The following is a 20,627-nucleotide window of genomic DNA, read 5'->3' as shown; positions in this document are numbered from 1 at the left end:
GTCCTGCAAAGTGTACAAAAAGGTACACATTTTATGTAATACAACTGATTAAAGGTGCCCATAACAATATTGTAAACAGAGCAGACTACCTAAGATTAGGAGGAACTTGGCTGCGAGCGCTGGGGATTCCTCAGCTGTAAAGTTACGTCACCAGAAGTATATAAGCCTGTACTGCTATCAATAGTTCAAACATGTTCCTTCTCGTCTAGACTCAACTACAGAGCTTTATAAGCGTGGAGGGGAGAGAAACACTGAGCCTTTAAATCATTCTACTCTTTCCTGGACAGACAGAAGCATTAACACAATGGCTAGCCATGGTGAGTGTCTAAGAATGTTTGACTTAACTTTAACTGGTTTTAATCAAGCTTCATCTATTGATCAGATCATGGATCCTGAACATTTCTAACCTAAATGGTGTTTTTCGCCCACAGATCTTACTGCTGTTGTTGATCACTGCGCACAGGAGCTGCGTCAAGTTGGAGACAAGCTTTACTGGAGATACAAACTGCTGGAAATACTGATCAAAAACTACAAGGCTGTCTCTACAATCAAATGAGATGTGACGTCACAGTACATCAAGATGAATTGGATATTGCTGGAAGGCATTCAGAGTACAAGCGGAAGCGTCTCGGATATACTCATCTCTGGTGGCAGAATGGTGACTCTCAAGTGCGATGTACATAAGCTTGTGAAAACACCTCAATGGAGTTGCTGGGTGTGAACTGTCGGTGGATTTCTGTCATGTACACAAGTGGAGCCCAGATGTGTGGGATGCTGCTGATCCACCAGCTCAGACCTGTGGGGGACCGGACCAAAGAGGAACGAATGGACATTATCTGCTGAAGATTGCTGACTGTCACATGTCCTCTGTACAAACTTCTGTATGTGGTTGTTTATGCATGCTATGGTCTAAGGTTGTCACATTTATGTTAACTGAAGACTTGGAAGAATTGTGACTTGGGTGCTTATTTACTCAAAAAAAAAAAAAAATCTGAAAATATGTTTCTCTAATGGGAAATATTTCATGAGTTGCTAATAAAAGATGCATATTCAATCAGTCTGGTTATGTGTACATGGTGGTTGTGAACGTGAACAGCTTCATGCCAGATAGATGAATAGTTGTGCTATAATAGAATATGCTTCCTTGTTTTGTCTTGCTGAGATTTAGATAACTGATACCACTCTCCTGTCTGTACGGTTAGCATGGAGCCAGCAACCGATTAGTTTAGTTCAACATAAAGAAAGGAAACTGTCTCTAACCTCCAACACTCACTAAATAACACAGTATAGCTCATTTGTTTAATCGGAAGAAAAACTGAAGCAAAAAACAACAATTCACTTTTTTATGTGGGATCATGTAGCAGGTTCTGTCTTAGTTATGACCAGTAACCTCCACGAATATCCACTGGGTATTTTAATTAGTGAGCCTTACAGGTGACAGGCTAGCTGTTTACTCATATTTCTCATCGAACTGTTCTCAAGAAAGTGAATAAGTGAGAAGTATTTCCTCAAATGTCAAAGTACTCCTTTTCTCTGTTGATTATTTCTCCAACTAATTGTTTATTTTACAAAATGTAAGAAAATAGTGACACATAGCGACCACAGTGTCATCTGTAAGTTGCTTGTTTTTTCTGACTGGCAAATCTAAAACTCTTCAGTTTACAGAGACATAAACATAGGTTTAATTTCATTAATTATTTTCTCAATCATTCAATTCATCATTACAACATCTTGTTTTGTTCAACCAAGAATCCCAAAACTAATTTATTTAACAGTAATGTTAACAACAGTGAAATCTAAACATTTAGAAATGTGTAACTATCAAATATTTGGTAATTTGTCAGAATTGTGACTTAAATGGTCAGAATAGATGAAGATTAATTTCCTTTCAATCAACTGATCAATTGATCAGCTAATTGCTGTTGCAAATCCTCACATTTCATTATTGGAGACCAGCAGCATTTGCTTTATAAATTTACTACATAGTTAATTATCCAAATGGTTGTTAATTTTCTGTCAACTGACTAATCCACTTATCCTTACAGCACTAGATTACAATGATAAAACCACATCAGACTAAGCATCTGACATCATTGATGAAATACATTTATGGGAGTATTTAAAAAGCTGGACGAGAGAAAGTGCAGATATAAAATACAAAAAAAAAAGACAACAGCAAAACAGTGCTAAATTCAGGCACTTAAAGGATCCTTACTTTATTTTGTGTGGTAATACAAAAGCATACAGAACTATAGAGGATAGGAGAGAAGATCCCTTTCATTAAATTCCATTAGATCGTACACATAAAATGACTAATAATTACATACAAGCCTTTTCTCTGTAGCTACATCCACAAGTACCCCAGCCCTCCACCAATAGCATGCATGGTCTCTTTGCTGTAAACGGATCTCAACAGTTCTTCATACCTACAGGTATTTTGCAGTTAGAAAAAAAAAAAAAAATTAAGTATGCCATGAAAGAACAGGTGATGTAACTTCATACACAGATCACACCAATTAGACCAGAATGATGTTTACAGTCATGACTTTATATTGAAACAGAAGTTTTCTCAGACCTGCACTAAAGCATGTTTGGAGAGTTTTTGTTTCAACAGACTGCATGTTGAGTCTTAAAGGAGGATTCATCTGAGGCCCATTGTCCGAAGGTATGAAACAATACAACATGCTCACATGAGCCTGTTGGATAGAAACAACATCTAATTGTGACGTACAAACTGAGAGATTCATACTTCATGAGGGAAACTTGAAGAATCAGTTCACCCAAATTACAAAATACATTTTCTCACTTACCTGTGCTGTTATCTAGTGGTATAATCCACAGAATTTACTGTTCTAGTTTTCATAAGGGTGATATCTTCACCAGAAAGTAGTTACAAGGAAAACCATTTTCAGTAAAGTCTCTGGATTAGTCAGATATTTTATTTTTTTTTTACTGCTGATGAGCATCCTAGAAAGAAATTCAAAGCAATCAAAACTACCTGCATGGTTTGATACCACTAGCGTTGGCTGAGAAAATATATATTTTATATACATGTGTGTATATAATTTGGGTGAGTTGATGCTTTAAAATTTCCTAAACTCAAATTAGCCATTTGGCTAACAGTTCCCAGCTCTGCTGAGGATCTTATTGTATATCTTGTGTGGGAGGTTCACAGAGATCCACACATCTTTATAACTCAAGTCATACTTAAAAGAGAAGCTCTTTTATATGTCCAGAGGAATGATTTTAAAGCATTCATCATCAATAGAGAGATCAATAGCTGTAGACTAAATAAGTGAGATCTTTTATTTTTATTTTTTTTTTAACCATGGATGCTAAGGTTGATAATTTTCAATCCCATCTTCACAAATGGGTTTCTCGACCCAAGAAAAATCCCTATAAATACTATCCTACCTACAGGGCTATTGACTGTGCAAAATAGTTGATAAATGGCGGGCTAGTCCAAGCATCGATAAGCAACATACATAGTAATGGAAGACTAGTCTCATTTTATGAACACAGAATGGACTTTTGCAAAAACAGCAAACTAATGAGATAAAAGTTTTGTTGAGACAAGGTTCAATTCTTCATTTGGGTGAGTCTATGAGGGCCAAATTACCCAGCTCATTCTTGATGATGCAGAAGTCCTCTCTTTCCTCCTCAAAAGGCAATGAGGAAGAAAGGAGAAAAGTGAATTTAATGAGAAGACAGAGGGAATCAGGAAAACATCCAAGTAGTGTTTTCTAACCATAACCCTCAGTATGAACTCCCAACACAAGTGGGAATGCGTAGGTGGAGGCAGGAGACCTGCATGAGTGCAAAGAGCATCAATAGCTGTGTGATTTGCTATCCTTTATCCTTGCATAAGCATGGGGAAGAGTATGGAGACCAGGATTTGATTCTGGCCAGGTCTTGTAGTAATGGAGAGATGATGTTTCCAAAGTACAGAGGGGAAACTTGGCCCCGGTCAAAATCTTCATGTTCACCATGACTACCTGCTTTGTTCTTTGATGCCACCTAACTTTAACAGAAGCTCTCTGTTCGTAGTGTTGATGTTTAGGAGTCGATGTTTTTATATCCAGCCTCGTAGTGGCACTTACCTCACTCTGTGAAAGCAGTCAGTCATTTTTCATTTATAGACCTTTCCAGCCAATCAAATGTTACTTGGTGAAGCCCACCACCAATCAGATTGCACTGGGTTAATATGGACTACCACCAAAATGTCATCCGGAATAGATGTATAAACAGGCTCCCCAACCAAAATAGATTGTCTCATTAAAATGAAGTCTGTCTCATTAAGTGAAGTCCTTCAACCAATTAAATAACACAGACCATAGCCAGATCTTCCAGTCCAACCAATCAGCTGTTTTCATTTAGTAAATGCTGCCACCACAGCCCACATAAGTTCATTGGTGTTGGGCTTTGCGCTTTCTTTCTCTGGCTCCAGCTCTAGCAGAGTGTGGACTCTCTTCATGCCCAGGTCGTACTGGTCGTCTTGGAGTGGGGCGAAGGCATTCTCAAGAACGTCGGATGAGTGGGCCAGAAGGATCAAAGCCAGGATCCGCTTGTCCATGCGTTGAGGATCATTGACCCACTTCTCCAAAACGGAGTCCTGGACCTTCTTGACGAGGCGCTGTAGGCAACAGCAGGAATATATATGTTTTACAGGTATTACATGCATCACATTTAAGCATTACATATGTTCAATCGGGTGAAAAAAATAGTTCAGAGAATAAAACAATATTAAAAGTGTAGTTCAACAACACATGTGGTGGCTTTCTTGCCAAGATTATGATGAGAATTATTAATACTGCTCTCATACCTGTTCTTTAAATATGAAGCCACAGCCAGCAGACGGTTAGCTTAGCTTAGCTTAAAGACAGGAAGCACGGGTAAACAGCTAGTCTGGCTCTGTCCAAAACTAAGAATTTCCACCGCTCTTCAGCTCACTAAATTAAATCATTATACCTTGTCTGTTGATTTTACACTTAAGTTTTTGGACAAATGCAAATAGCATTCAGTATCGACAATCAGGAAACTCAACAACTACTTTTCCTGACATATATTGAGTTGTCACTGGTTTACCATTCACCAACTACAAAATTCAAGTCCCCTTCTCTAAGCAGCTCACAGAAAGTTTTTTGACACAACTGCATTTTAAATATATAAACTGTATGTGTAAACTGAGAACACTATCTTCCAAGTGAGACTCAATCCTAATCATAATCATCGATAAATACTGCAATATTATTATGCTCGTTGTAATGTTAAGACTAAAAAGCAGGAAGGAGCTAAATATAAGGAAAATTATTTAATTTAAGGCTGCAGCTAATAATTATTTTCATTATCAATGAATCTGCTGATTATTTTCACAATTACTCAATGTCCTACACATCAGAACTGTAATACAAGTTGTTTTTATGTTTTTATTCAAAGTATACCAACACCTTAGTTACTATTAGGACTGCAACTAACAACTGAGCACCGCAGAGATGATCAGTAACACACACATTTAGTCGTACCTGCATGATTTTTAATTTTATTGGTAATATTTTTCTAATATTAAAAGGGCTGTGTTGTGTCAGTGTTTGATAGACAACAGGGGAGAGGGAGACAAAGAGAGAAGTAAATAAACTTGAGCTGTAGCTTATAGGCCACAGGCAGACAAGCTGTGATGTTGAAGAGTGAGGACACCACTAGTGTCTAAAGTGACATTTGGAGGTAAGTTCATTTTATTTAAAGTGCTAGCTAGCTCATTAGCTGTTTGTTCGGGTGCTCGTTCAAACAGGCTGAGATGCAGGACAAGATGTGTGTTCGTGTTTGTAAGTTAGACACAGGCACAGTTTAAAATTAAATCATTTGATCGACTGTATGAAAACGTGTTCTCTATCTACACTGATGGAGAACTGACCATGGCTTTTTGATGGGTTAATGCAGGGATATAGGGTGGTAATCAAAAAAGTATAAATTTGGTTCTGGTCTTTTTTTTTCCCCCTAACAGGAAGGACATGTGATTTGTTGAGTAGATATGTGCGCTGTAGCAGGAAAAACACAGTTGGACTTTAACTGGAACCACTGGAGCTGTTACTGTGCAAGTGCCACTCAAACTTAAGGCATTTAAGCTGAGACTGTGACTGTTACCCTCATAAAAACTGAATGTCCATGTTTGCAGACTGATCATAAACATGTTCTTGCATCATAAGGTTTTTACTTCCTATTCAAGAGTCTCCAACAGCGCTCATTTGAGCTGTTTTCTTTTCTCCATTACTTGAAAAGGTTAATCAACTTGATTACACAACAAAGAGGCAGCTGATTATGTGTGAACATTTTACCTGTTTAATGGAGCTGTTGGTGAGTGGATGTGTGGTCATGTCAAAAAGCAGGAAGTTCTGTTTCTCTGTGGTGAGGACACCTTTCTCCACCAGGTTTTTTGCCAGACGTTCTCTAACATTTCTCAGCTGGTAGTGCAGCTTCAGGGGATTCCAGGTCTCTCCTAAAAGGCAACAGGAGATCCATTATTAGACACTAAACACTTAGTGTGTTTGTGAATGTCATTTTGTCACTTTCAATTATTGAGTCGACTCCTGGTGTAGATTGTAGAGTTGAGATATAACTGTTTGGTGTTTGGTGGTAATTTTAAAATTGTTTATTCTGCTCCTTCCAAGTTATCATTAAACTTGAGTGAGTGCCGTTGATAACAAGCCCATAAACTATGATATTACAAATGAATAGCTCTTGGTTTGATGCAATATATGTTGTTATTATTAAGTTTTTAATGCAAAACAATCAATTATTTAAGGTGTACTGACAACTCTGCAAGTAATGATTATTTTCTTTCTTGATTTATGTGCTAATTTTCGATCAGTCGGTCAATGGGTTACTTTATATAGTGTAATAAAATTATGACAAGTGCTTGTTATAATTTCCTACAGCCCAATGTGACATCAACAAATGTCTTGTTTTACCCCTGCAACAAAACCTCGCACCAAATCCTCACCCCGCTCCTTTGAGAGGCTGTAACCAGCAAATATTTGAAAGTTTTGATTGAAAAATGAGTAAAATGATAATGTGATTATCAAAAAAAGGCAATTATTTTTCTGTCTATCAATTGTAAGTGCACAAGCTATGAAAATGAACACAGGTCACACGCCTGACAAGAGAAGCGAGTAGATTATTGCAAACTTTGGTTAGCAAACTCGGCAGGGTTTATCTCACCACTCAGCAGCTCTATCCAACTCTGGACAGTCTCTGGAGGCTGGGTTTCTTTAATGTGCTTCAAGGCCTCATCCAGTAGCACATCTCCTGTTGGGGCATCTGACTTGCAGATCACCTAAGCAAACAAAAGGATATATATTTGAACTAGTGTGACTATTAATGTTGGTCTCACTTACGCCTAGATTCACATCCTGTATGAACAGGAAAACATTCTCTGGTACAGAGTGGGCTTTTCAGCTAAAGGTTTAGTACGTGGATGAATTTCTTGGAAAGAAGACGGTGACTAATCCCTAAAGCAGAAATGCATCCTTTTGCTCACAAGATTAAAATCACAGGGTATCAAATGCCTTGTACTGTATAAGCAGGGTAGACTGAACACCTGCAATGATTCAAGAAGTACTGAGATCTTTTACCTAAGAAAAGCAGCAACACCACTGTATGGAAGCACTTGGTTACAAGTATAAAAGTATTAGCATCAAAATTTACTTAACGTACCAAAAGTAGAATTACCATTTCCTGAATTCTACTTATTATATTATTGGATCATAATTATTGATGATGATATATCATATCAATAAACTTGTATTTATAATAATAATGCATCATAATTAATTTACTGATTATAATTTGTATAATTAACTAGAATCTGCATAGTAACTACCACCTATAGCTGTCACATGAATATAGTGGAGTGAAAAGTCCAGTGTTTGCCTCTGAATTGAAGTATAAATTAGCATAAAACGTAAATACTCTGATGAAAAATTTGCTCGTAAGTACAAGTGTAAAGTAAATGTGCGGATTGTTTCTTGCCACCAGTGAACACCTGACCACGGTCCTCACCTTCCTTGAGAGCAGGCTTTTCCTCCTCACACCGCAGGCCTCCAGCTGTAGCCTCCCTCTGAGGGCCAGCTCCACCAGCATACACCCGCGAAGCCCGGAAGAAATACAGTCGTTCCAGAAAGACGTGTAACCCTGAAAGGGTGGAGAAAAAAAAAACAAAAAACACAATGAGCCAAGGTGCAGCGGCGCCTTGTTAACTTGGCTGACGTGTATTGATGGTTGAGAATCCGCTGCCGGAGGTGTTGAACAGGAGTCACGTCTCCTGACAGTAAAACTACCCGGGTACACCACAGCTACGTAGCTAAGTTAACTGGTGAATTAACGTCGGATAACTGCTTTCTATCTCCACAAATACGCGGCGATACATTATTAAATATTGGCAAGGCGTATTTGTGAACACGGTGAAACACAAGCTGCTCGGTAAACGTTTGCTAACTAGCTTAACGTTTAACGTTTAAACCGGTAAACTTCCACTTTTGCTGCAAACAAATCCAGGGAATATTTAACTATAGTTCGGGATAAAGGGGGTTAGCTTCACGTTTGGTGGCGCAACGTAAACACAATGTTAGCTAATGTTGAAGTTAAAAGATTAGAAGATTAAAACCAGCCCACACCTCTCGGTCCTTGAGGCCCAGCAGCAACACTTCCTCCATCAGTGTGAGCCTGGTTTCCTTCGAGTCCCCCTTGTCTTCTTCCTCCTCCTCCCCGCGGCGAGCCTCGTCCTCCTCCCCGCCTGACTCCTTATCCTTGTCGGCGGCGGCGCTGCGAATGGCCTCGGTCCTCCGCTGGACGAGGCCCGAGGTCCTCTGCGTGAGAGTAGTCATAGCTGGTGCTGCAAAACGATCAGGTCCGGATATAAGCGCCTACCTCGACCAGCAGGAAAGCCAGGCAGCATGTAACCTGGATATTAAAGGTGGAAACGGTGGACCGATCGAATAAAAAGACGGCCGTCAACGTTAAGCCCTGCTCGGGATTCCTGCTCCGACTCTGCCCACTTCCTGATCCAACATGGTGGCGTTGACAGTGACGTCGGTTGTGGTCTGAACCATAGGTCGGAACTGAACCGTGAACATATCTCCGTGTTGCCTTCAAGGGTAATCGGCAACACTGTAAAAACTGAACACAGCAAATGTTATTGCATTTTCCATATTTTGTGGTTTTTGAACTGAAAATATGTAAATTCAACCTCTTCAGCAATCAGACGTTAAAAATAATTTGGACATTAAATTGTCCAAACGAAGTAAAGAAAGCAGAAAAAAACCAAAACAGTAATTGTAGTCCGTGCTTAGTAACCCCTGATAAGCATGTAAATATTCTGCTTTGAGGTTGTGTGGCAGCCAGTGTTGTAGGAAACACTGGATAGATAGATAGATAGATAGATAGATAGATAGATAGATCACAAAAACAAAGAAATAAATAAAATATGAAAATAGACATTAGGAAAAAACAGGCTAAAGATAGACCTATAGTTTGGTCATAAAATGTGATCTGATCTTATTTGAAGTCACAAGTACAGACAAACACAATGTGCTTAAGCTAATATCACTCAAACAATTATAATCTTTCATGACTTTATTGAACAAAGCCATTAAACCTTCGCAGTGCTGGTGGAAAAAGTAAGTAAACCCCAGGATTTAATTACTGGTCAAACCTGTTTGGGCAGTAATAACCTCAAACAAGCTCTTCCAGTAGCTGCTTATCAGATCTGTGCAATGTTCAGCTCAGCCATACTCCTAGGATGTCTAGTATGAACAGCTCTCTGGGGTACTCCACAGGATTTCTTTGGGTTAAAGTCTGGGTTGTGATTGGCCGTACTAACAGTCGGATTTCCTTTGTTTGTATTATATTTACTTCAGTCTTTACAGCCATTGTCCTGATGCATCACCCAGCTTCTACTGAGGGGTTGGATGTAGAATGTGGACTGAGATCAGAGATGTAAACTGGTCCATGGTGAGCTGTGCAGTTTAGAAACATTTGTATGATATAATAAAGTTTCAAAAAGCTAGATGTTTGCAATGAAAATAAAAATTTGATACAAAGATACATTCCTTGATATTTATTTCAGATGGAATAGCACACTCCCAAATTGCCAGATTCCCTTCCAACTCATTGTTGATGTTATGAAATTGAGATCAGTCCGTATGAGAATTTCAAAACATAAACTGTGAGCTGAGGACAATGATGTTTACTCAGATATAATTAAGTAAAAGTTTGGGTGTATGACTCAGAGTCAAAAAGAATGGGGAACTAAATAATACTAGGCTGTCTGCCAGAAATATGGGAGTTACAAGTGATCCAAGTGTAAGGGGTTATTCAGTGCTGTTTTATCAGTTGAGCAGCATCTTTAAAATCAAACGATGTCTGCCACTGAGTTGAAGAAAGTTAGTTATTCATGCCCTTAGGTCCTCCTCCCTGGAATACCATAACTCTTTATATTCTGCACTCAGTAAAAAAGCATCTAATCACCTTCAGTCTCCTCTCACGGAAAATAGTTTTAGGTGGTAGGAATTGTTGACGTGTTCCTTGACTGACCAGCCACAGTTTAGATGTGCGTCTCACCATAATCCTTCTTCAAACCAGGTATAACTAAGCAGTTAACATCATATAGAAACCAGTAACTGCGGCTGGGCGTTGTTCTTGCTTCCACTCCATACAAAGGGCAGATGATGGTGTTTGGGCACTGGAAACTTTTAGACAGATGTTCCAAAAAGCAAGGCCAGCAGGCTGGAGTAGGTTGCCCGAAAGGTGAAATTTTATTAACAAAATACTACAAAACAGAAGAAAAATGAATCCCAGGCAATTCAACAAAGAGAACTTAAGCCAAAACAGCAACAAAATGGATACTGCAGCCTCACAGCAAACTACCACGTGCTCGGTCTTTCTCTTTCTCCCGTTTGACCACTAAAAGGCATGCATTTTATCCTCTCTTCACCTAACTGGAGCATACCACCAGCTCGGGTAAGTATGGGGGTGAGCTAAATAAATGTCTGACATCCCAAGCACACCAACCCCACACAACTGCTACACACTGGATTCCCGTTACTGCTGACAATTCCCAAACTACAATAAGCACCAAGGTTTTCACAGGTACACAAAGCTGATTCAGACAGGTTTTGAGTGAAGGCCGTTTCCAATGAACTTCTAAATTGAGCGAACTGGGATTTTCAGTGCAGGCAATGCATCTTGTTCTTTCTCCATGTACTTCAATTCACTCAAACAATATGACTCACATCTACACTTTTTTTCACTGCTTCCACAACAGTTTGCATTCGTCATCCCTTTTACCTTTTTTCAATCTCCTCATACTACTTTAACTGCTTCTTCATACAAATTCAAGCCAGCAATGCAGTTTACCTTCAATAACCTCCCTTTTTACCACTGATAAAATATGTCATCCATATATCTATAAAGCTTATTTTTAAAAGCGTTATATTCAGAAAAATATAACAGATAAGCATCTAACAAACTGTTAACATTATTCAAACGTAGATAACCACTGAGGACATTATACAGTATAGGCTGTCAGCACTAGGTGGCAGCATGTGTGTATGAAATAGATGATCAGTCCGCTGGTATTGATCCTGTTGTTCCTTTCCTCCTCTGTGCCTGGATCCTGGCGCTGCTGAATGTTATTTGTGAATTAGGGGAAATTGAAAAGGTGTACAATTTTGTTTGCTACTGTAATTTGTCAAGGAAGCTTTGTCAAATATGAATGTTTCAGAGCAATTAAAATAGTTGTTAAAATACCATTCATACATTAATGCTGATATACAGTAGCACTTTACATCTTGTAATGTTACTTGTGGTATGCTGTACATATACAGCACTGTACAAAAGTTTAAGGCAGTACAGATGCTTAGATTCTTTTCAGCTATGCAATACCATCAGGGCAGTGTCTGGTCAAGTTCATTCTGCAGCAGAACAACGGGCCCAAACATAAAGACAGAGTCATAAAGAGCTATTTTCAGAGAGAAGAAGAACAAGTCTTTCAGCAGATGGTCTGGCCCCACAGAGCCCTGATCCCAACATCATGGAGTCATTATATGATGAGACAGAAGACACTCCGACCGCCTAAATGTACACAACAACTGTGATAAGTTCTCCAAGATACGTCGAACAACCTACCTGCCAAGTACATTGAAACTGTGCACCAGTGTATTTAGAATTGGTGCGAAGGGCGGTCCTTATTTACTTTTAAATCCTCACTTTACAGCAAATGTTTGCACAGTAACGTATATTATCTGTGAGGTTGTATAATGTTGGCTTTAGCTACTGTATGTCACTTATTAGAGAACCACTTCATCCTTGGCAGAGGTCCATTGTTGATGGTGATGTAGCAAATAAACTCCTGAATGTCCTCCACTTGACCTTACTCCCCTTCCATCTCCTCCTCCCCAGACCTCCCCTCATCTCGTCCAAATTACTTTGTGATAAGTGCTAGACTATCATTGTGAAGAAGGTAGCAAAGGAGTAGTGGCAAGCTTTAGGTGAAACCCATGAACACAGGCCTGGACTGTCACTGTATACTTATAATCTTATACTGTATGTCATGTTGTTCTGCACAAAACTGCAATATTGCATAAAACACCTCTTCCAGCTGGCAATTCTAACTGGATAGGCCAACATAACAAAGGTCATTTGTTCAGTGACATTTACTTCTCAATAACTATGTGTCTCAGAGTTGAATATCATTCTGCTTTCGAATATGTTTTTGTGTGTTGCTGCTATGAGCAGTGGGCCTGCATTCAGTCTGTCAGTGAGGAGGAGTCCCACACTTGCCTCTGGAGACGCAGCTGTCCTTGTATGGTCAGTTGTGTCAGGTATCACGGGCTCAATCCCCATCAGCTGTGAAATATATACAGACAAGAGAGTAGGGGGCACTGGGAACATGTGAGTACTCCACTTATTGTTATGATTTTGCATTCCAAAATATCAGCTCAACACAAAACACAGAGAGCCGCACTCACGCAATAGTTCCCAAATGGTTTTTACACAAAAGAAATTGATTCGTGTTTTCTCGTGCACAAATATTATTTTGTATTATGATATTGAAAAGCACACATGAAATACAGAAAAACTGTAGCAACAGTTTTATGGTGCAGATAAAAAAGGCTGATGCGTAACTGATGATGAAGAGTGTTTAGGCCTTTTTCACAGCAGACATTTGACTTGTCACAGTAGGAAAGGCCCAGGTGTTCCTCATAATATTAACAACAGCTCTGCTCTATTCAAGAGTCCCAGTGATAAATTTAATTATTTACACCTGTGCTTTTTCTACTCTGACATTTCAAAATGTCATCTATGAAAAAGGCCCATAAAACCAAAAGACTGAAGTCATTTTCAATGGTAGGAGACATTTTTCTTTATTTGTATTATTTATTTCAAGTATAGACCACAGCAATTACTGAATACAAAATTTATATGCAACATTAGGATTTACTGTTTTTGTCCTGGGAGAAAGTAACACTACAAAAATGATTTTACTGATGTGTAAATATGTCACTTTGTACATTTTAAGAATGTGTTGTTTTTTCATACTGGGATCCTGTGACTCAATTTTTCTTCCCAGCTGAGTGGTGAGGAGGTCATTCCTCTTATGTTTAGGCCTATAATCCTGAACTAAAACTTCTCTGGACTGCACCTTTTAAAGGGTGGCAGCAGAGCTCAATTTGAACTAGAGCCTCAGAAAAGAGAGGTAGTTAACCCAATAATCCTTTGTGCTTTGCAAGGCCCCTGGAGATTTCTGTTCAAAGTAAGTCAAGGCCGTGTGTTTTTTGTGGTATGGATGCTGTATATAAGCTACAGTCTCGTAGCCTACATGCCTGTGATGCCATATTCAGGTATTTGTTGGGCCTCTTTTCCTAACCCATTATTTTATTGTTTACATTATTCGTCTTTATTACAGTTCCACTTAGCTTGCAAATATACCAACAATAAGCAGTGGTGGAAAGTAAGTACATTTCCTCGTTTAACTATAACTACTTGTACTTTATCTAAGTATTCACATTTTCTACTACTTCTGCTTTATTGGGTCACATATTTGACAACTTTAGTTATTCTTCAGATTTTAGATAATAATATAATATATATAATATTACAAAATAAAATTGGCAACTAGACTACACGATGATGTTTATTAAGACTTTATTGATCCCTGGCATGATCACCCGGCAGTATATAAAGTAATTAAAATTACCCCTACCTTTGCCAGTTGGATCAGTAAAGTGGTGTATAGACCTTCTATAATTCTAAGTAATTCTAAGTACTATATAAACTCTTGTCTATGACACCAATATGGTTTATAAGCTCATCATGTAAAATATGAATATTACAAATATACAGAATATTTAGTATGTACAAGTAACAAGGTACTGTAGTGGAATGAAAAGTGTAATACCCTAGTGTAGTGTAGTAAAGAAATAAAGTAGCTTAAAATGAAAATACACAGGTACAAGCATCTCAGAGTTTTTATCAATTTCAGTACTTGAGTAAATGTACTTAGTTAAATTTCAGCACCAGTGAGCAAAGGCGAGTCTCTCCTCCCTGACCGTAGTAAATTGTGAATATATGAACTCACCACTCACATTTTACAAACTGATTAAATAATCTATTTACTTTGTTCATCCTTCATTAATTCTGCCAATGAAATCTTAACACATCAGAGAGAGGCTACAAGCAACAAACACTGTCTTCTTTTCTGACATTAAGGAGCCCTGAAGTATGGCCCTAAAAATTCCTTGGAGACATGATTCCCCAGACAGTCGGAAATATGCTCTGTGTAAACAACCATCTCTGCTACCATCACAGCCAAGATAGTCGACCGACGCTCTGACCATGTAGGTAACATATTTGCGCGCAGTCCAAGATGACAAGATGCACAAGCATTAGCGCATTGGGCCTGGAAAAAAAGTGTAACAGCAAAAGCTTAAAACTGTATACCAAAGTTTAATATTAGGAGCAGAATTCGTCTTATCAAATAAAACAATAAATTCATGTTAGTAGATTCCAATTAAATGTCATAAAAGGCATGAAAACAAGCCAGTTGTCTTGATCTTTTAAATATTTAAATATTTCACTGGACATTAATCTTTTCTGACATATCAGCTCATCAGCTGCTACCCCACTGACGCTATTAATAAACCTTTGGGTCCCTGTGAAGCCTGCCAGAGGTCTATGGTTTCAAATGGCCCGCACAAAACATCTGTATTTTTCACTTTGTACATTTTTGCTCACTGATCCTGCAGCTCTCGTCTTGACAAGAAGACTAAATCACTCCCCAGAGCTTTAAAGGAGGCCACACTCAGGCCCATATTGGAGCCATTTCCTGTCTCTGGAGTGGGCAAAGGGTTGACCCTTAGTGCCCCCTCTATATAAATGCACAAGAACACGCTCACATACACATATGTGCACACTCTTTTAAGACTACACCCCCACAGAGAGAACTAGGGGAGTCACTTAACATTGCACTGATGTAAGTGAATTACAGAATCTCTCAATTGCCTGCTACACTGCATCTCAATGGAGAATAATGGCTGAGAAAATATAATTATATTTAATAGCTTGTAATATTCAGAATCCCCAGTCGATACTAGAAGGCTGAGAAAAAGCAGAATCACAATTTTGGGATCATATGTAGAGGGCTTGAAAATGAAGAGCCTATCAATTTTCTGACAGCTTGTTGCAATAATAAGAAACAAGATAGGAAAAGAGGCCGAACTGTATGAAAATAATTGGAAAATAAAAGGTCACATTTCCACATTTCTCCATAGCTGATATTGTTTCTGTGCTTTGGTCTGGTGTGAACGAACAGTGGGTGAAACAGAAGCTTGGCGCAATTCATAGTGTGATTATGATAGCAGCACGTCCAAGGACATGCTGGCTGCAAGGCCAGGTGGGCTAAATAAGGCTGTATACACACGGCCAGAAGTGAAACCACTAAAACAAGAAAGAGGGAGAAAGAAGAGAAAGAATAATGAGGTGACAAACAGAAAACAGCTAAATAATGTCTGTTTCAACATCTGCTCCAACTCGGCACAATTACAGGAAGTGCTTTGCCTTTGCTTCATTCACAATGACATGAACAATAAACATAAGAATGAGGCAATACATCCACAGCATAATATATAATGCAATTAATCAAAGAGTAATTTAACTTCACAGCAGGGGCTTATGTGTAGGATACAGATCAATAGGAAGCTTTCTATCACATAGATTTGACTGAATAAGTTGTTGTCTCAAAATCAGATATAACAAAACATAACAACATGCTGGACTAATCTTTTTCAACATTCATCCATTTCAACAGTTAAAACTAAATCTAAAGCTTGAGTTAGCTTGTGTATCAAATGACAATGTGAAAACAATGTGATAGGGGCGTCGCTCATGTTGAATGTACAGAGAATTATCAGCAGCTTGCAGAGCTTTTTAGGAAGTTCATTGTTCAACTGTCACGTCTGCAGCTCTACAGTTTTGGTTTGCTTTCGCTGTTGTAATGGTGTAGTCTTCAGCCGCAGCAGGCAGCTGTTTTCAGCACCAAACTGGAAACTGACATAGTTAGCAACTAGCTGGTGAAGAATATAGCAGCTAAAAAGCCTGATATTTCCCTCAAGAGCTGGTAGAGACTAAAAACAGAGGTAAAAGATAGTGACTACTATATATACATGTACTGTGTATTCGCCAGTTGTCCAGAAACATGACTTCAGATGAATTATAATGTTGCTTTTTAACTATTAGATGTGTAAATAAGCAACTGTTTGCTAAAGATTTACCCTTAAAAGGTGATGATATGTCAATGTTGTGTTTGCAACACATGTAACTATGCTGACATTAGCTAACATAAGTTGATGGGCATACATTACTGTAAGTGTGAACAAATAAATTCAGCTTTTTGTTTATAAGAGTAAGAATGTGTCATTTACTCATTCAAAAGTAATATAGTCTTGTTTTAAAATAAGAAAATGTTGAGTGTGTGTGTTTGTGGTTCTTGATCAGTTGATCCCTTGATGTTGTAACGAACCAGCTAAGAGTCACTATTTTTTTTTTTAATTTATGAGGTTCTTTTTCTATTTAGCCTCCAAATTTGTGTGATCCTCCCTTTCCTCTTTTTTCCCCCTGTAGATTTCTGCAGGAAGCCTTTAACAATGGGACCATCAGAGGTTCTGAAACCCAGCTGTAAGAAACTCTACACACAAACACACACACACAGGACTGACACACATATGTGATCACGTTTACATTTCGAACACCCACCCACAGTTACAGTGTGCACAGAGAAAGCGAACATGCAACCATCCATTAACCTGAACATTAAATAGAACCTATTTGATAAAACCGTTGACTTGACAGTAGACCAACACTGCTCAGTCAGGAGACTTCTGATTAGCTGTCAGAGACCAGGAACAACTGATGAGCCAGCAGCACAGCTGACCTCATGTTCAACATCTGGTTTATTTGCTCAGCAGAAGTGATGGAGTAGTCAAGAGCCCCCTGCTCAGTCTAAGGCAAAACAACCAGTGATGGAAAAGGATTCATTACATTTACTCTAATATTGAACCAAAGTACAATTCTAAGGTACTTGTCCTTTATTTTAGTGCTTCCATTTTATGCTATTTCACACTTGTAATTCACTATATTTCAGAGGGAAATATAATACTTTTTACTCCACTTATCTGACTGTACATAGCTGCAAGTTACTTTTCAGGTTAATATTTTACATGCAAAACATTATGTTCATTTTATAAAATGTTACTCACTGTGACGAAGTAGTTAAAGTAGCTCCAGTTTGAACAACTGCAACAAATGATCAATCATTCAAGTAATTTTTCATGCAAAAATGGCAAGAATGCTGTTTTAAGTATCTTAAAGATGAAGATTTCCGATTTTTCTTTGTTTTTATGTCATATTAAACTGAATATCTTTCAGTTTTGGACTGTCAGTTACTCAAAACATGACATTTAAAGACATAATCTTCAACTTTGAGAAACTGGTTTTGACATTTTATAGACTAAACAATTAATCAAGAGAACAATCTGCAGATTAATCTATAATGAAGATATTTATATATATTCAACAATATACACGTCATTAAATATAAATTTGTCGGCATGAATAAAAATACTTTATTTTTAATACTTTAAAAACTGTTTCCAGACTTGATAAGTGAAAAAGATTTGAATACTTCATCCACCACTGAAAACAACATAAAAGCGTCTCAACTATTGAAAATACCCAGGTTCACTGCAGATTTAGCCAGTGCCAGATAATAATCCTCACCAGATGAATTCTTGTGCTGTTCACTAGTTGTGGTCAGAGGCCGACCAATGTTCACCTCAAAACATGGGATCTGTGGTTGAAAAGTCAAGTCAAAGTGAACCTGATGATGGGGCATGGAGACCTTATGATCTTAATCATCATCTGGTTTCACAGGAGGAGGTAGCGCACAGAAGGGTCAAACACACATGAGCACACACATACACGATATTCCCACTGAGTACCGCAGTATATACCTGGGGAGATTTGACCCCCATTTCTGCCCTTCTCTGCCCCAGGAGTCATATTTACCACAGGAGACCTGTCAAAATGACCAAAACTAAATCTGTCAAAAATTAACTTCCCCACAGTTATGATACAGGAATTCATAAACAAACTATTCACAAATTTCAATTCCCATTGCCACTTGTTTGACTATTGCAAACTGTCACTTTTGGCCAACATAATGTTTTACTCAGTTACAAAATTGTGTGTTGCTGATGCGTTTGAGTTATGACTGTTTTGCTGACAGTGTTCAGCTTTACCACCTGTGACAGCCAATGGTGAACAGCTCTCTGTTATTTGGAAAAGCTCATGATTAGATGGACAGGACTGAGTTGGCAAAATAAAAAGTAGTAAAAGTCAGGAACAGACCCTTTACAGTTTAAACAGTCACTTTGCTATTACACTGAAACCATATGAGAGTGAATACCATAAAGTCCTGTATTTTACATCTAATTTCATGGAAACTTTAGTTGTAAAAGGTTAGCTGTTATTTAGCTAATTACCCACTAAGTTTTTTAAGAAAGGATTTGATACTTTGGTAATTAAGGAAGTTAGAAAATGAAAAATATGCAGTAGATAAATAGAAAAAATAATTCTCAAATTGATGTCAATATTAGCAGCTAAATACAAGTAAACTTAAAAGAATTATGAGGGAAGTTTCCAAGAAATGAGCTTGAAAATTTGGCACATGTAACTTAAGTCAACATTTTTCATAGTGATGCTGTATAATTCTGCTGCCTATAAACAGATACAACAATCTACCACAAATTTCTGTCTTAATTATTAGATCATATATGTTGAATTAGTTCAATAAACTTCAAAGTAAATGAAACGATGTGAGGTTGTAAGAGATGCATTTTCTTTCATTTTCAGATGATATCAGAGCCAGTGTCTGTTCTTGGATTATCACCCCCATGATGTGTGATCAGGTAAATATGATTTCTTCTGTTTGGCCTGAATGGTGAACTGAAACCTGTTAAAACTGATACAAAAATGTTTCAAGTCTGTCATAAAACAGGGCTCACATGCCCATAGATGCAGTACATTTCAAGAGTTCTTGGTTGCTGTGTGAGAAGAGATTCCTTTTAGACATGACTCGGAGACAAAATCCACATTGATTTTATTATTTGCACCTGTGCTTTTCTTACTTTGACATAACAACTTTGCTTTTTGCTAAGGCTGTTGTGCAGCTATCCTCGCAATGTCTCTGAAACATGGTAAGTAAATGACACGTGACATTTTACTGAATTCCTGTGTGGTCTTGAAACATAGTTATAGTTGTGTCCATTTTGGAAATCACAGCAAGTTCATAACAGTGGTGGGTGGACTACAGCGACCTACTGTAACACCACTGTCTACTTCTTGAAATGTCAGCGACTGGAGGGGTCAAAGGTCAGATGTTTCAAAATTCAAAAACAACCGGGCCATGCACAACTCTTTCTCGTGTTAAAGTGTGACCATAACATTAGATATCAACCTTAGTGACCCCCCTCAACCCTCATGTCTCCTCCCATGTCTACAGTGCTGTCATGTCAGATGTCACACCAAGAAATGACTCCTCTCTGAGCTGAACATGATAACCTCCGATCATAATGGCATGCCAGAAATGTGATGTCACATGCTGAAAACAACTGTGTGTACGTGCCCACTGATGTACGTGTTTGTTGACTGGGAAAAGGAGAAAAGTTATCACAGCAGTTTATTCCTTAATAGTGGATTCTCAGAGTACCAAAAGGTTTGTAGGGAGAGTTAATGTGAAGCTGCCTGCAGGGAGTGACTGCGGTCCAGCTTTGGCACTCATCATTCTTTAAACAATCCATTCTCCTGAGTGAAGCCCCACCAAATTTCCTGTATACTGACACCATGGTCTGGGGACAAACTTTGACAGAAATCACATTCCTGTCATTGTTATGCAGTCATAGTACAATAATACATAGCAAAAGCCTGAAACATAATGGCCTCTAACTTTTGACTCTACTTCCACAACAATGCTGCTTAATCTTTTCAGAGGACACAGGAAGAAACAAGACTAACAGTCC

At 38.3% G+C, this 20,627-nt stretch overlaps 3 protein-coding genes across 3 annotated transcripts in view; 2 read left to right on the top strand and 1 right to left on the bottom strand.

Annotated features, from left to right (window-relative positions):
- The first annotated feature begins 203 nt into the window (after nt 1-203).
- pmaip1 (phorbol-12-myristate-13-acetate-induced protein 1) lies at nt 204-1,110 on the top strand. Its single transcript, XM_071466333.1, has 2 exons — nt 204-317; nt 432-1,110. Exons 1-2 carry the CDS (start codon nt 305-307, stop codon nt 554-556), a joined length of 138 nt encoding a protein of 45 aa, XP_071322434.1. The 5' UTR covers nt 204-304; the 3' UTR covers nt 557-1,110.
- Nucleotides 1,111-2,187: 1,077 nt separating this feature from the next.
- LOC139611469 (Golgi phosphoprotein 3-like) lies at nt 2,188-9,102 on the bottom strand. Its single transcript, XM_071466189.1, has 5 exons — nt 8,670-9,102; nt 8,056-8,187; nt 7,216-7,330; nt 6,333-6,493; nt 2,188-4,633 (listed from the first exon to the last, which is right to left on the bottom strand). Exons 1-5 carry the CDS (start codon nt 8,877-8,879, stop codon nt 4,370-4,372), a joined length of 882 nt encoding a protein of 293 aa, XP_071322290.1. The 5' UTR covers nt 8,880-9,102; the 3' UTR covers nt 2,188-4,369.
- A 5,740-nt stretch (nt 9,103-14,842) lies between these two features.
- The window catches only part of itga1 (integrin, alpha 1), a 60,468-nt gene continuing 54,683 nt past the window's right edge, over nt 14,843-20,627 (top strand). Inside the window, exons 1-3 of the mRNA XM_071465603.1 lie at nt 14,843-14,891; nt 17,173-17,226; nt 19,462-19,517. The gene's annotated coding sequence lies outside the window, so the exon portion shown is untranslated. The remainder of the gene's footprint in view (nt 14,892-17,172; nt 17,227-19,461; nt 19,518-20,627) is intronic.

The sequence above is a fragment of the Trachinotus anak genome, unplaced genomic scaffold, assembly GCF_046630095.1.
Source record: "Trachinotus anak isolate AG129_WGS33_773 ecotype Australia unplaced genomic scaffold, CSIRO_AGI_Tana_v1 ptg000028l, whole genome shotgun sequence".
NCBI lineage: Eukaryota > Metazoa > Chordata > Actinopteri > Carangiformes > Carangidae > Trachinotus > Trachinotus anak.
The sequence above is the reverse complement of the archived record's forward strand: the minus strand, read 5'-3'. Positions and strand labels throughout refer to the sequence as shown.